The 16,895-nt window shown below is 45.9% G+C and overlaps 1 protein-coding gene across 2 annotated transcripts in view; it reads right to left on the reverse strand.

Annotated features, from left to right (window-relative positions):
- Window positions 1–12,130, reverse strand: part of PRKAR2A (protein kinase cAMP-dependent type II regulatory subunit alpha) — a 95,096-nt gene extending 82,966 nt beyond the window's left edge. Inside the window, exon 1 of one of the 2 annotated variants that reach the window (XM_032289760.1) lies at window positions 9,802–12,130. In XM_032289760.1, the coding sequence (XP_032145651.1) occupies window positions 9,802–10,063 (262 nt within the window). In that variant the 5' untranslated portion in view covers window positions 10,064–12,130. The remainder of the gene's footprint in view (window positions 1–9,801) is intronic. The other variant, XM_032289759.1, reaches the window with a different exon arrangement.
- Between the last annotated feature and the right edge of the window lie 4,765 nt (window positions 12,131–16,895).

Raw genomic sequence — 16,895 nt, forward strand, 5'->3', positions numbered from 1 at the left:
TGAGGCAGGAGAATTGCCTGAACCCAGGAGGCGGAGGTTGCGGTGAGCCGAGATCGCGCCGTTGCACTCCAGCCTGGGTAACAAGAGCGAAACTCCGTCCCAAAGAAAAAGAAAAAAAAAAAAAAAAAAAAAAGAAACTCTGTCTCTAAAAAAAAAAAAAAAAAAACCCTGCTGACAAATTTCCAGGCAGTTATCTGGGCTTGGAACGAGAAAAACTCAAGCCATTTGTTTTCAGATCTAAAATTCATTTAAATGGCACCTCAAATGCAAAAGAAATAAGCTAAAAGTTTTAGTTACCAGCCTCTGAACACTCATATTTTTTTCTTTTAATTCCAAAGAACCATATACTAAATTTTACACCAAATAGGAAAAATTACACAACAAAAACTTAGTGAATATACAATATATGAGAACAGTCCTAGCAAGACACATGCTTTAAGAGACACAAAACAGCTGTCCCAACACCTACAATTGTTCCTGAAAGTATACCATCTAAATTATTACAAAAAGTTTTGTTTTTTTTTTTTTTTTTTGGCCAGGCACAGTGGCTCACACCGGTAATCCCAGCACTTTGGGAGGCTGAGGTGGGCAGATCATGAGGTCAAGAGTTCGAGACCAGCCTAGCCAGCATGGTGAAACCCCATCTCTACTAAAAAAAAATACAAAAAATTAGCCAGGCATGGTGGCACATGGCTGTAATCCCAGCTACTCAAGAGGCTGAGGCAGGAGAATTGCTTGAAGAACCCAGGAGGCGGATGTTGTAGTGAGCCGAGATTGCACCACTGCACTCCAGCCTGGGTGATAAGAGCAAGGAGCAAGATTTCATCTCAAAAAAAAAAAATGTTTCTTCCAGCCTGGCATGGTAGCTCACACCTATAATCCCAGCACTTTGGGAGGCCAAGGAGGGTGGATCACCTGAGGTCAGGAGTTCAAGACCAGCCTGGTCAACATGGCAAAAGCCCATCTCTACTAAAAATGCAAAAACTAGCCAGGCATGATGGCATGTGCCTGTGATCCCAGCTACCTGGGAGGCTGAGGCAGGAGAACTGCTGGAACCCAGGAGGCAGAGGTTGTAATGAGCCGAGATCGTGCCACTGCACTCCAGCCTGGGCAACAAGCAAGACTCCATCTCAAAAAAAAAAAAAAAAAAAACAGAAAGAAAATTGTTTATTCCACCCAGCCCCACTCTCATAGCCACTTTACAAAAGGGCAAAACAGTCAAAAGGTTACAGCCATCAAGCAGTAAAAGCTCAGAAAGAGAGGAAAAATAGGCTGCATACATTTTTAACTACACAGCTGGAGGGAAGGGTCCATACAGAGCAGCAATCCCACATTCTCACATCCCTTCATACCTCTTCAGTGTGAACCAAGCAAAGGCGGAGAGTAGCTCTACTGTGAGATAGGGGCATAAATGAGACTGAATTTCAGGTATCTGACACCTGAAACACAGCAACGAGGAAAAAAAAAACAACAACAAAGAAAAAAAGAGGACCGGGCATGGTGGCTCATACCTGTAATCCTAGCACTTTGGGAGGCCAAGGTGGGCAGATTACCTGATGTCAGGAATTCAAGACCAGCCTGATCAACACGGTAAAATCCCATCTCTACTAAAAATACAAAAAAAAAAAAAAAAAGAAAAATAGCCAAGTGTGGTGGCGCATGCCTGTAGTCCCAGCTACTCAGGAGGCTGAGACAAGAGAATTGCCTGAAATCTGAAGACGGAGGTTGCAGTGAGTAGGGATCATGCTACTGCACTTCTGTCTGAATGACAGAGGGGACTCCGTCTCAAAAAAAAAAAAAAAGAAAAGAAAAAGAAAAAAAAGAGATAAATTGTACTTCGTAAAAATTTTAAGAACTTTTTTTTGTGGGGAGCTCCGCCTGTCACCGGGCTGAAGTGCAGTGGTGAGATCTCTGCTCACTGCAACTTCCGCCTTCTGGGTTCAAGCGATTCTCTTGCTTCAGCCTCCCAAGTAACTAGGACCACAGGCCCACGCCACCACGCCCAGCTAATTTTTGTATTTTTAGTAGAGATGGGGTTTCACCATGTTGGCCAGGATGGTCTTGATCTCTTGACCTCATGATCTGTCCACCTCCCAAAGTGCTGAGATTACAGGCGTGCCACCACACCCAGCCAGAAAACTTTTATGCTTTAAGAATGTGAAAAGGGCTGGGCGTGGCGGCTCACACCTGTAATCCAAGCACTTTGGAGGCCAAGGCAGGCAGATCACCTGAGGTCGGGAGTTCAAGACCAGCTTGACCAACACGGTGAAACCCCATCTTTTTAAAAAATAAAAATAAACATAAATAAAAAATTTAAAAAATTAAAAAAAAAAAAACAATGTGAAAAGGGCCGGGTGGGGTGGCTCACGCCTGTAATCCCAGCACTTGGGAGGCCGAGGTGGGTGGATCGCCTGAGGTCAGGAGTTTGAAACCACCCTGACGAACAAGATGAAACCCCGTCTCTTAAATAAAAATAAAAAAAATTAAAAAAAAAGAAGGCTAGGCACAGCAGTTTACTCCTGTAATCCCAGCACTTTGGGAGCTGAGGCAGATGGATCGCTTGAGCCCAGGGGTTCAAGACCAGCCTGGGAAACATAACAAAACTCCACCTTTACAAAAACTAGCCAGGCGTCATGGTGCATGCCTGTAATCCCAATTACTTGGGAGGATGAGGCGGAAGGATTACTTGAGCCCAAGGGGTCAAGGCTGCAGTAAGCCACAATCATTGCTGCACTCTAGCCTGGGCAACAGAGCAAGAACCTATCTCAAGAAAAAAAAAAAAGAGGGTAAAAAGACAATTCACAAAATGGGAGGAAATATTTGCAAATCACATATCAGATAAGGAACTAGTTTCCAGACAAGAACTCATAACAACAAAAAGACAAATAACCTAATAAAAAATAGACAAAGGACTTGAACAGACTTTTCTACAAAGAATATATACAAAGGGGGGCAGGGCACAGTAGCTCACAAATTCCTAGCACTTTGAGAGACTGAGGCAGGAGGATCACTCCTTTTTTTTTTTTTTTTGAGATTTTGTTCTGTCCCCCAGGCTGGAGTGCAGTGGCACAATCTCAGGTCACTGCAGCCTCCACTTCCTGGGTTCAAGCCATCTTCCCACCGCAGCCTCCTGAGTTGCTGGGATTACCAGTATGCGCCACCATGCCTGGCACACTTTTGTATTTTTAGGAGAGATGGGGTTTCACCATGTTGGCCAGGCTGGTCTCAAACTTCTGATCTCAAGTATCTGCCTGCCTTGGCCTCCCAAAGTGCTGGGATTATAGGCGTGGGCCACCAAGCCTGGCCTAGCTGATCACTTTTGAAGCCAGGAGTTTGAGACTAGCCTAGCCATCATGGTGAAACCTCTTCTCTACTAAAAAAAAAATGGCCGGGTATGGTGGCTCACGCCTGGAGGCTGAGGCAGGAGAATTACTTGAACCTGGAAGGCAGAGGCTGCAGTGAGCCAGATCATGCCACTGCACTGCAGCCTCAGTGACAGAGCAAGACTTGGTCTCAAAAAAGAAAAAATTCAAGGGACCCAAAATAACCAAAACAATTCTAAAAAAGAGTGAACTTGCAGAACTCATACTTCCTGATTTCAAACCTAATACAGAGCTATCTATAGTAATCAAGACAGTGTGATACTACCATACGGTCAGAAATATAAATCAATGGAATAGAACTAAGTCCAGAAACAGACTCACAGTTACAGCAAATCTATTTTCTTTTTTTCCCCCATGTTGCTGAGTCCATGCATAACAATCAATTTTCAACAAGAACACCAAGACAATTAAGTGAGGAAATAATAGTCTCTTCAACAAGTGGTGCTGAAACAACTGGATATTTATATGTAAAAGAATAAAGTACTTCATACCATATGTATATATAGGAATAAACTCAAAGTATACCAAAGACTTAAATGTAAAAGATAAAGCTATAAACTTAAAGAAGAAAAACAGACCTTTTATGACCTTGGATTTGGCAATGATTTCCTAAATATGACACCTATAGCATAAACAAGAAAAGAAAAAAGACACATTGGATTTCATCAGAATTAAAAATGTTTGTGCTTCAAAGGACATCAAAAAAGTGAAAAGGCTAGACACAGTGGCTCATGCCTACAATCCCAACACTTTGGGAAATCAATGCAGGAGGACTACTTGAGGCTAGGAGTTTATGACCAGTCCTGGCAACACAGTGAGACCCAATCTCTACCAAAAAAAAAAATTTTTTTTTTAAGTTAGCCAGAGGCCAGGCACGATGGCTCATGTCTGTAATCCCAGCACTCTGGGAGACAAGGTAGTCAGATCACCTGAGCTTAGGAGTTCAAGACCAGTCTGGGCAATATGGTGAAACCACATCTCTACAAAAAATACAAAAATTAGCCAGGCATGGTGTATGCCTGTAGTCTCAGCCACTTGGGAGACTAAAGTGAGAGGATCACCTGAGCCTACAAGGGTGAGACTGCAGTGAGCTGTGATTGCACCACCCTACTCCAACCTGGGTGAGAGACTCTGTCTCAAAAATAATAGTAATAAAAATAAAAATTAGCCAGGTATGGTAGCACATGCCTACTATCCCAGCTACTTAGGAGGCTGAGGTGAGAAGATGAGCACAGGAGTTCAAGACTGTAATGACCTATGATTGTGCCAATATACTCTGACCTGGGCAAGAGGGTGACAATCCTATCTTAATAAAAAAAAAAAAAAAAGAAGAAGAAGAAATGCAAATGACAAACATATGGAAAGATGCTCACTCAACATCATTAGTCATTAGAGAAATGCAAATCAAAACCACAATGAGGTACTACTCCACACCAATAGTTTGGCTATAATAATTTTAGAAGACAGGTAAGTTTTGATAGGGATGTAGAGGAATTAGAACAGTCAAAACTTTGCTGGTTGGAATGTAAAATGGTTCAGCCACTTGGAAAACAGGCTGGCAATTCCTCAAAAGGTTAAACAGCAATTCTACCATATGACCCAGCAATTCTACTCCTATGTGAAATGAAAACATAGGTCCACATAGAACTTGTACACACAAATGTTCATGGCAGCACTATTCATAATAGTCAAAGAGTGGAAACAATCTACACGTCCATCAACTGATGAATAGATAAACAAATGGTATATCCAGGAATGAATGGTATTTCCAGACAATGGAATAGTATTTGGCAATTAAAAAAATGAAGTTTAGAACAAGTGGAAAAAGGGGAAAAAAAAAAAGAAGAAGTACTGATATATGATTATAACATGGATGAACCTTGTGAACATCATGCTAAGTGCCAGCGGCAAAAGACCACATATTATATGATTCCATTTATATGAAATGTCCAGAACAGGCAAACAGTAGAGACAAAAGTAGATTAGAAGTTGTCTAAGGATGGCCGGGCGCGGTGGCTCACGCCTGTAATCCCAGCACTTTGGGAGGCCGAGGCGGGTGGATCACGAAGTCAAGAGATCAAGACCATCCTGGTCAACATGGTGAAACCCCGTCTCTACTGAAAATACAAAAAATCAGCTGGGCCTGGTGGCGCGTGCCTATAATCCCTAGAGCTACTCAGGAGGCTGAAGCAGGAGAATTGCCTGAACCCAGGAGGCGGAGGTTGCAGTGAGCCGAGATCGCGCCATTGCACTCCAGCCTGGGTAACAAGAGCAAAACTCCGTCTCAAAAAAAAGAAGTTGCCTAAGGATGAGGGAAATGAGGGTGGTGGTAGGGTGATGACTAAAGTATATGGGGGCTAGGTACAGTGGCTTACACCTGTAATCTCAGCACTTTAGGAGGCCAAGGCAGACAGATCTCTGGCTGTTGAATCAGTTAATACATGTACCTTATTTTATTTATCTATTTTAATGATGAACAGATAGATGTTTTAAAAAGATGACATTCTTGGTGGGGTGCGATGGCTCATGACTGTCATCCCAGCACTTTGGGAGGCCCAGGTGGGCAGATCACCTGAGGTCAGGAGTTCAAGACCAGCCTGGCCAACATAGTGAAACCCTGTCTCTCCGAAAAAATACAAAAATTAGCCAGGCACAGTAGCACATGCCTGTAATCCCAGCTACTCAGGAGGCTGAGGCAGAGAACTGCTTGAACCCAGGAGGTGGAGGGTGCAGTGAGCCAAGACTACACCACTGCATTCCAGCCAGAGCAATGGAGAGAGATTCCATCTAAAAAATAAAGAAAAATACAATGTATAGGACTTCTTTTTGGGATGAGGAAAAATGTTCTAAAATTTGTTATGGTTGAGGCCGGGTAGGTGGCTCACACCTGTAATCCCAGCACTTTGGAAGGCCAAGGCGGATGGATCACCTGAGGTCAGGAGTTCGAGACTAGCCTGACCAACATGGTGAAACCCCATCTCTACTAAAAATACAAAACCTAGCCAGGCATGGTGGCATGCACCTGTAATCCCAGCTACTAAAGAAGCTGAAGCAGGAGAATTGCTTGAACCTAGGAGGTGGAGGTTGCAGTAAGTAGGGATCACACCACTGCACTCCAGCCTGGGTGACAGAGTGAAAAAGAAAAAAAAAAGGGTAGAGAATATTCCACTGTATGTACCATATTTTGTTTATCCATTTATTGATGGATACCTGGTTTATTTTTAGCTTTTTTTTTTTTGAGACAGAGTTTCACTCATGTAGCCCAGACTAGAGTGCAATGGCCTGATCTTGGCTTACTGCAACCTCCGCCTCCTGGGTTCAAAGAATTCTCCTGACTCAGCCTCCCAAGTAGCTGGGATTACAGGCACCCACCATCACGTCAAGCTAATTTTTTTTTTCTCTTTTTAGTAGAGACAGGATTTCACCATGTTAGGCTGGTCTCAAACTCCTGACCTCAGGTGATCTACCCACCTCGGCCTCCCAAAGTGCTGGGATTACAGGCATGTGCCATGTTTTCACCTTTTGACTACTGTAAATAATGGAATATAAGTATCCGTTTAACTCCCTGCTTTAAATTATTGTGGGTATATACCTAGGAGTGAAATTGTTCTACCTATGATAATTTTATGTTTAACTACTTTTTGAGGAACCACCGAGGTGTTTTCCACAGCAGCTGGAGCAATTTATATTCCCATGAGAAATGCACAAGGGTTCCAACCTCTCTATGTCCTGGTTATTTTGTTTATAAAATCAGCCATCCTAACAGGTATGAAGTGGTATCTCATTGTATGCAATGTATTTTTCATCTATTATTTGTAAATAGAAATCCACCTTGTAGTGATTTCTGTAATTACTACAAGGCTAGTGATTTTGCCACTTGACACACCAAAAATACTTAAATACCAATAAAATAGAGTACAACGATTTTAAATCAACTCAATTTTGAATATCAAAGATGACAAAGAATGAATACAAAAACCTGTAAATTGTTTTACTCATTTGAGGCTAATTTCTAAAATCCTAAAGTGTTGTGTAAATAAAAATTGTCTCAAAGCAGGTTACTGCTTTGTGATTTAGAGAGATGACAGTGAAACAAACCTAGAATTCACTCCTGAAATAAAGCTTTTAAAAACACATTTATCCCTAGGAGATTGTTGTCACTGTCCTCATTTTGAAGATAAGAAAATCTGAGATCAAATAGGTTTGACAAGTTGTCCAAGACCACAAAGCAAACTCAGTGGCAGAGTTTAGAAAGTAATTTCTGATTTCCCAAAAACCTATGATGTAATGGGCAATAAATCAAGGGAAATCCAGAAGCACAACTGTTACTCTTTTAGCCTGAATACCATTAGGGAGATTGTCCAGTGCACCTAAGCTTGTAACCTCCCACAGCAATGACTGTTAATTAACTCCTTGTCAGCCAGCTATAACTTGAATACTGGGCCAGACCAGATATAACTCAGAACTAGTTTTGTGTGTGTGATCTAATAACACTAAGATTCTAACTTAGCCTCTTAAATGGTGTCATTGTTTTGTTAAATTTTAGTTGTTCAAAAGTAGGCTAATTCTACTCTTAAACTGACAAAGTCTATGTTGAAGAAACCAAGGAAACTGTAATTGTTTCTTAACACCCTTGCTTAGATCAGATGTAGAAAGTGTTATTTTGGCCAGGAGCAGTAGCTCTTGCCTGTAATCCCAGCACTTTGGGAGGCCAAGCACTTTGTAGTGGTACATGCCTATAGTCCCCACTACTTGATAGGCCTAAGTGGGAGAATACCTTGAGCTTAGGGGGTTGGGGCTGCAGTGAGCCCTGATTGTGCCACTACACTCCAGCCCTGGTGACAGAGCAAGATTCTGTCTTTAAAAAAAAAATAGGTGTGATGATCTTGGATCATCAATTTTGTCAAGGGAGGGACACTCTCCAACTTGTTTCCTACTCAGTCCTGACTGCATACTCTTGGAGATTTACTGACCATTACTAAATGATAAATCTTGACACTGAGCCCTGATTGCACCACTACGCTGCAATCTGGGTAACAGAGCGAGATACTTTTTATTTATTTTTTTTTTTTGAGATCTTGTCTTAAAAAAAAAGTGTGATGATCTTGGATCACCAACTTTGTGAGGAGAGGGACAGTCTCCAACTTGTTTCCTGCTCAGTTCTTATTGCATACTCTTGAAGAAGGTTTACTATTACTAAATGATAAATCTTGACACAGCAAGCAGAGCCAATGAAGCTGCTCTCCTGACCTCACAGTCTCAGCTGGGATCCTTTTCTTTAAAGCTACAACCCAGAGTAAACAAGAAGATAGTTATTGGGTTTTTCCTTTTTTTTTTTTTTTTTTTTTTTGATACAGAGCCTTGCTCTGTCGCCCAGGCTGGAGTGCAATGGCGTGATCTCGTCTCACTGCAACCTCCACCTTCCGGGTTCAAGCGACTCTCCCTGCCTCAGCCTCCTCAGCAGCTAGGATTACAGGCGCCCACCACCACGCCCAGCTAATTTTTGTATTTTTAGTAGAGACAGGGTTTCGCCATGTTAGTCAGGCTGGTCTCAAACTCCTGACCTCAGGTAATCCACCGGCCTCGGCCTCCCAAAGTGCTGGGATTACAGGAGTAAGCCACCACACCTGGCCAGGTTTTTCCTTTTTTAAAATGGAGTAGGGTGTCTATTTTGCCCAGGCTGGTCTCCAACTCTTGGACTCAAGGGATATCTCCTCCCTAGCCTTCAGAGTAGCTGGGACTACAGGGCCCAGCCAGCAAGATAATTATTTACTCTCACCAAATTTGATTCAATCATTTTGGCCAAATTTTTTAAAATAGGAATTTCCCAGGTACCATGTTTTAAGAAATACATACTCAAGTAAGCAGAGGTGAAATGACCTGAGAGATTTGCTTTAATGCACCTTGGCAAAGAAAGAAAAAAAGGTATAGATGAAACTTTGTGACAAATACAACTGTTAAATGTAGGTGATGGCATATAGGGATTTATCTCACCTTTCCTCTTTTGTCTATGTTTAAAAGTTTTCACAGTAACTTTTCAAAAAAATGAATTATTTCCAAACAAACTTACTGTCCTATCAATTAAACACGAGTCACTGGATGTGAATGCTCTTGTCTTCGAAGCCAAACCTGGTGAAGGGTCTCAAGCCAAGACGAGGGATCATCTGGCGGGGCCGGCAACGCGCACGTTTCCTTCAAGACTAAATCTGACTCAGTACGTTCCAGGGCTCGCAGGACCGCGAAGCTCAGTTTGGAAGTGGCGCACGCGGGCTCACGCCGGTGTCTCAGGGAAACGCTAGAAGCTCCCAGTCCCAGCCCGCGGTCGGCTGGCCCCCAGCGCGACAACCGGCCCCCCGCCACCTATCTAGACCTCTGGAGATCTCCTGCACCATTCCCCAGGGCCCCGCCCACAGCCTACCTTCCAAGTCCTCGTCCTCCTCCGACTCGCTGTCCCCGTTGGCGTCGGCGACGTGGTCCGGGCCGGGTTCTGGCGTGGTGTGGCCCGGGCTCTGGCGTGGGGTGGCGGTGGGCAGGACTGAGGCATGGGAGCGGGCCTCGCGCAGGCGGGTGAAGTAGTCCACTGCGAATTCGACGAGGTCAGGCGGCTGCTGTCGCAGCACCTCCACAGTGTAGCCCTGCAGCAGCTCCGTGAGCCCCGGCGGGATCTGGATGTGGCTCATGCCGGCGGCGGCCGAGGGGACGGACGGGTTGGGCCGCCTGCGGCCACTGTCTCCGCACTCACTCACGTCGGCCTTTCGTTCCCCGCCCGCGAGGTCTCTTCGTGCGCGGCCCAGGCTCGGCCTTCCTCGCGTCGCGCCGCTCTTTGGCCGGTTCTGCGTTTCCGGGCGGCGCAACCCTACGCTACCACAGCCGGCCTGGCACCGCCGCCGCTGTCACTGGGCAGCCGCTGCCGCCGCGGGGACCGACGGGCAGGCGAGCTGGACGAGCGGGGCGGGCACCCAAGCTGTGTGACGCACGCGGCCGCGGGCGTGCGCGTCCCCGCCTAGCACCGGCCCTCAGTGCGCTTGCGCCACTAGGCGGCCCGCCCCTCGGACTGTCGGGGGGTCAAGGCATAGAGGGTTCCAGCTGCCAGCTCCCGGCGGGAATCCAGGGAATTAAGTAATGAATGGTGTACCCATGAAGGGGACCGATTAGTGCCTCTCGCCTGGTCCTGAAGACCTTTAAATTATTCTTTCAATAGATGCCAAGAGCCTCCTGTTTGCTGGCAGTTAGCAATAGAGACACAGCGAGACGCAGAAACATATGAGCACCTCAGTGTGGTTCTGCTGTGATGAAGGGCAAGAGAGGGCTCACTTTCGGGGGTGACATTCAAGCTGGCCCCGAGGCCTGAGCAGGATCCGACCAGGGGAAGATCTGAAGAAAAACCATCTGAACATACAACAAGAGCAAAGGCCTGGTGGAGTCAGGACCACCGTCGCTGCCAGGTGGAATGGTGAAATAACTCGAGTCTGGCAGGTCTCTGAGATGTCAAATGGGGAAGTTCTTGTAGGAAGTAGGCGTTTCAGGGAGATCATAATTTGAGAGCCACTGGCATAAAAATAAATTTGAAAGAGTTCACTCAGCCAAATGTGTACAGTGAGAATGGGAAGTAAGGCCAGAAGCAGGAAAGACCTCTGTGCCTGTTCCTCCTGGAGCATTCTCACCAGGGTCCACAGGTCTAGGTCTGCCCACTCCTTTCCCCACACTCTACACTGGACCCTAGGCCAACACTGCTTGATGAAGTTGAACAGACCACAAAGTGTTGTTATCCTTTGCTCCTGGGGAGATGGTATAGGTGAACTGCAGAGGCCAGGCTACTTCTCAAATTGCTCTCCTCCTCCTTCCAAAGTGGAAGGGAATTAAAGAAGATGGACACCTTCCTGGGATATCAGACCACAGCCTACGTGCTAACCAAAGGCCCGCTGGGCACAGGGCAGAGTCCCCCCTTCTCCTTTCCAGGCCCAGGCAAGAAGACAGTAGCTGTAGGTTTGGGAACCTGAAGGCATTTGGGATGCTTAAACTCCACCTGGTAATTACCCAGTATTAATTAAAATCCTCCCTAGCACCTCCCATACAGGCTTGGCACACACCCAGGAGCTCAATGCTGCTGGAAGCTGAGCAATTGGAATCAAGGAGCACCTCATCCCCACTGATGTAGAGGTCAGCCCAGGCTCTAGGCTAAGCAGTCCTGTGATTATAAACAGCAGTGTCTCCGTGGACAAGTTTCTTGACCCGAGAAGAATCTTGGATCATCAACTTTGTGAGGGGAGAGGCAGTCTCCAACTTTTTTCCTGCTCAGTCCTTATTGCATACTTTTAGAAAAAGTCTACTGGCTAAATGGTAAATCTTGATACAGCAAGCAGAGCCAATGAAACTGCTCTCCTGACCTCGTAGTCTCAGCTGGGACCCCCTGCCTTAAAACTGTATCTCAGAATATGAAGACCCGATTAAGGACAAGCAATGTGGAGCTGGAGGGGTAGTGTCCCTCACCTCTTCTCTGCTCTTGGGTAGATTGATCCAAGTCTTACAGGGATCAGCCTTGACACAATATCCAGAAAACCTAGGTGTGACTTCCATGGTACTGCCACACCTGGGGATCTGCCCCTTTTCAAGCAATCCGTTAGCCAACCTTTTGGAAAGGCAAATTCACAACTCTGTTCTCTAGTTTGCCCATATTGTCAGGTTTTATATGTTGTTCTTGTTATTTTGAGTCAGAGTCTTGCTCTGTCTCCCAGGCTGATGCAGTGGCATGATGTCAGCTCACTACAACCTCTGCCTCCAGTGTTCAAGCAATTCTCCTGCCTCAGCCTCCCAAGTAGCTGGGATTACAGGCACATGCCACCACGTCCAGCTAATTTTTGTATTTTTAGTAGAGATGGGGTTTCACCATGTTGGCCAGGCTGGTCTCAAACTCCTGACCTCATGATCAGTGCATCTCGGCCTCCCAAAGTGCTGGGATTACAGGCGTGAGCCACCAGGCCTGCTGGTTTTATGTTTTATATGTTTTAAAGGGAGATTGGCACCTGTACAGTTAAGACTTCGACCTCAATTACAAAATAGAGGAGAGAGGCCGGGTGCCGTGGCTCATGCCTGTAATCCCAGCACTTTGGGAGGCCAAGACAGGCAGATCACAAGGTCAAGAGTTTGAGACCAGTCTGGCCAAAATGGTGAAAACCCATCTCTACTGAAAATACAAAAATTGGCTGGATGTGGTGGGCACCTGTAATCCCAACTACTCAGGAGGTTAAAGCAGGAGAATCGGTGGAACCTGGGAGGCGGAGGCTGCAGTGAGCCGAGATCTCACCACTGCACACCAGCCTGGGTGACAGAGTGAGACTCCATCTCAAACAAAACAAAACAAAACAAAGTAGAGAAGAGAAAGGCCACTCCCAGGGCTGACAGCAGAGTTGAGTATGGGTGAGTTTTCCAAGTTGCTCCAAGGAACTCCTACTGGCCTTGCCTGAAGCAGGCCAGTCAACCTGACTTGTTCTCAGATGCCCCACAGCTCATCCAACCACCAAAGCAAAGAGGATTCAAAAGGCATTCTGCCAGGATCTCACGTTTTTATTGTTTTTGGTCACTTTTTTCTTTTTTTTTTTGAGACAGAGTCTTACTCTGTCACCCAGGCTGGAGTGCAGTAGTGCGATCTCGGCTCACTGCAACCTTCAACCTCTACCTCCCGAGTTCAAGTGATTCTCATGTCTCAGCCTCCCGAGTAGCTGGGAATACAAGTGCATGCCACCATGCCCGGGTAACTTTTTGTATTTTTTAGTAGAGACGGGGCTTCACCATGTTGGCCAGGCTGGTCTCAAACTCTTGACATCAGGTGATCTGCCTGCCTCAGCCTCCCAAAGTGCTGGGATTACAGGTGTGAGCCACTACGCCCAGTGCTGTCACCCAGGCTGGAGTGTAGTGGTGTGATCTCAGCTCACTGCAACCTCTGCCTCCTGGTTCAGTTGATTCTCCTGCCTCAGCCTCCCAAGTAGCTGGGACTACAGGTACCCACCACCATGCTGAGGTAATTTTTTTTTTTTTTTTTTTTTTTAGTAGAGACGGGGTTTCACCATGTTGGCCATGAACATGGTGAACTCCTGACCTTGTTACCCACCCAAGTATGAGCTACCACACCTGACCTTTTATCTTTTTTGAGACCAATTTTTGCTCTGTCACCCAGGCTCCAGTGCACTGGTGTGATCTCAGCTCATTCTAACCTCTGCCTCCCGGATTCAAGCAATTCTGCCTTAGCCTCCCGAGTATCTGGGACTACAGGTGCCCACCACCAAGCCCACCTAATTTTTTTTTGAGACAGTTTGCCATTGTTGCCCAGGCTAGAGGGCAACAATGGCACAATCTCGGCTCACCACAACCTCTGCCTCCTGAGTTCAAGCGATTCTCCTGCCTCAGCCTCCCAAGTAGCTGGAATTACATTACAGGCATGCACCACCATGGGTATCTTTTTTTTTTTTTTTAGTAGAGATGGAGTTTCACCATATTGGCCAGGCTGGTCTCGAACTCCTGACCTCAGGTAATCTGCCTGCCTCAGCCTCCTAAAGTGCTGGGATTACAGGTGTGAGCCACTGTGCCTGGCCTTTTTTCTTTTTTCTTTTTTTTTTTTTTTGAGACAGAGTCTCGCTCTGTCACCTAGGCTGGAGTGCAGTGGCACTATCTCTGCTAACTGTAACCTCCGCCTCTTGGGTGCAAGTGATTCTCCTGCCTCAGCTTCCCTAGTAGCTGAGACTACAGGTGCACACCACCACACCTGGCTAATTTTTGTGTTTTTAGTAGAGACGGGGTTTCATCATGTTAGCCAAGTTGGTCTTGAACTCCTGAACTCAGGCGATCCACCCACCTCAGCCTCCCAAAGTGCTAGGATTATAGGCATGAGCCACTGTGCCCAGCCATCAGATCCCTATTAACTTCAGTAGGGACGGCACCAGGTTCGAGAGGCCAAAAGTGATCCAGTGCCAGCAAACAAGACATAGGGTTGATACAGAGCAGTTCAGGGGAGGAGAGCTAGATAGAACTGCCCCACCTGCAGAAAGCGTGCCGTACATATAGCATTTTCACTTAACACCCTTTCCTTAACAACTTTGATTTAACCCAAAACAAAAGGCCTCAATCCCCTGTACGGTCACAGGACAGGATGGGGGCTCAGATATTCCTCATGCATAAGGAATGAATCTTCAGGTTGTCGTCATTTGGAACTCCTAATATTGAGGTGCATCTGCCTTAATAACTTAAGCCTACCCTGAAAATGACCCTGTCATTTAGGCAGGGTCATTTTCAGGGTAGGCTTAAGTTATTGCTGTCAGGTGCAGCTACCATATACAGGTGCATCTGCCATATAGCCACAGAAAGCAGGAACCCTATAGCTGCTCCTCATGGGTCTCCATAGGCTAGCCTCAGAACAAGGATGGGCAGCCAGCCTCCAGGTTCAACCTGGAACTCTCCCCAGCACTTGGTCCCCAGAGCAGGGGTCCATCTCTCCCCTTCTGGCCAACTCTTCAGTAACAAGTAGAGCCCCCAGGGTCTTCATGAATGCCCAGTTGAACAGGCCAAAGAAGAGGGCCCTGTAACAGGAGAGGAACACCAGGAGCCTGAACCCGACATCTTCTACCCTTATCCTGCATTTATCCTGCCTGCATTCAAGCCTGTCCAGCTGCACCGCTGGAGGTTACCATGGCAACTAAACCCAGAGGCAGCTAATAACCGAGATACAGCTGCCAACAGCAAGTGATGGTGGAAAAGGCCAACAGCAGAGACCCTTAGAAGCAAGACAAGTGGCCAGGTGCGGTGGCTCATGCCTATAATCCCAGCAGTTTGGGAGGCCAAGGTGGGCAGATCATGAGGTCAAGAGATCGAGACCATCCTGGCCAACATGGTGAAACCTCATCTCTACTAAAAATATAAAAAATAGCTGGGCATGGTGGTACGTGCCTGTGGTCCTAGCTACTCGGGAGGCTGAGGCAGAAGAATTGCTTGAACCCAAGAGGCGGAGGTTGCAGTGAGCCGAGATTGCGCCACTGCACTCCAGCCTGGCAATAAAGCCAAGGCTCCATCTCAAAAAAAAAAAAAAAAAAAAAAAGCAGCAGCAAGAGAAGTACACAGGAGGAGGAGAGGAGGCCCCAGAACCCTGAGGATGCTATATTCCAATCTAATCCTACTCACAACTCAGCAGGCAGTCAACATCTTGCACAAACTGCCATATCACCAACCACAGGCACAGATGTGGACGCAATGGGGCCAATTCACAGAGATGTTTACAACAATGGATGCACAGTAGCACAGGTGGGACATATGTTGTTTAGCCCAAAAGCAATGGGTCTTGGTGTAAATGAACATGGGTAGGGTACTATTGCTATTTCCAATGAAACAATGAATTTTGTATGCTCTTGATAGGTTTATTATTCAAACGTTTCTCTCTTTCTGTCTCTCCAAGATGAAAGGAGGGGCCTAAACTTCCCTGAACTCCTCTGAAGGCCTGCTCTTGGCTCAGATCCTCCAGCTTAAATATCTTATGTCCTCTACATACTTGTGAGACTCATCTCCAGCAGAAACATCTCCCTCTTACTTGATCAAAGGACCACTTTTCTAAGCCATTCCAGTCCCCTACCAATCTCCTGGGATCTGCTGGTCACCTGACCACCTCTGCATGCCAGGCCCTCCCTGATTTAGTACTCTCAGCTCACTTAGTTCCTACCAGCAACAGTTTCTATGTTGCCTTGGAAGTGTTCATGAGCCTCTAGTTGGCAAAAGAGATTGAGGAAGTGGGCTATGTTTTCTCTGCCCTCACCCAAGCTGTTTTTTTAGCCTCTATCGTGGCTCTTCCAGTGAGGCCACTGCCTTTCATCCAGGAAATCTGATCCATTTTTTTTCTAATTAAAAAAAAAATTATATTTACTTAGAAGCATTCAGAATGTCAACAAAACAGCTGTAACTTTTTTTTTTCAATTACAGAGTGGTGTTCAGTTAACAGAACAACAATTATTTCATATAAGCTACATCAGAGGCAACTGAAAATGAAAAAACTACCATCCCCATATAGAACTAATTTGTGCTGTGCACCAACAAGAAACTGCTTTAAATTTCGGTGCCAATTTACAACCCCCATACTGTACCACAAAAGGTTAGTGGCTACTGAAAATATCACCAGGACAGGGCTTTCTAAAGACACATTTGGTAGTGTGTTAACTATACAAAAAAAAACACTGTACAGTTTGAAAACAAATCTTACACAGCCTTACATTTCAATTTTTCTTTAAAAGGAGTGAGTTGTGTACAGGGGGGTTAAATGCTTTATAGACAAAAAAACTGCAATAGAACCAACTTATTGGCCGGGCGCGGTGGCTCAAGCCTGTAATCCCAGCACTTTGGGAGGCCGAGGCGGGTGGATCACGAGGTCAAGAGATCGAGACCATCCTGGTCAACATGGTGAAACCCCGTCTCTACTAAAAATACAAAAAAAATTAGCTGGGCATGGTGGTGCGTGCCTGTAATCCCAGCTACTCAGGA

The sequence above is a fragment of the Sapajus apella genome, unplaced genomic scaffold, assembly GCF_009761245.1.
Source record: "Sapajus apella isolate SASKATOON/1434 unplaced genomic scaffold, GSC_monkey_1.0 scaffold23, whole genome shotgun sequence".
Classification (NCBI taxonomy): Eukaryota; Metazoa; Chordata; class Mammalia; order Primates; family Cebidae; genus Sapajus; species Sapajus apella.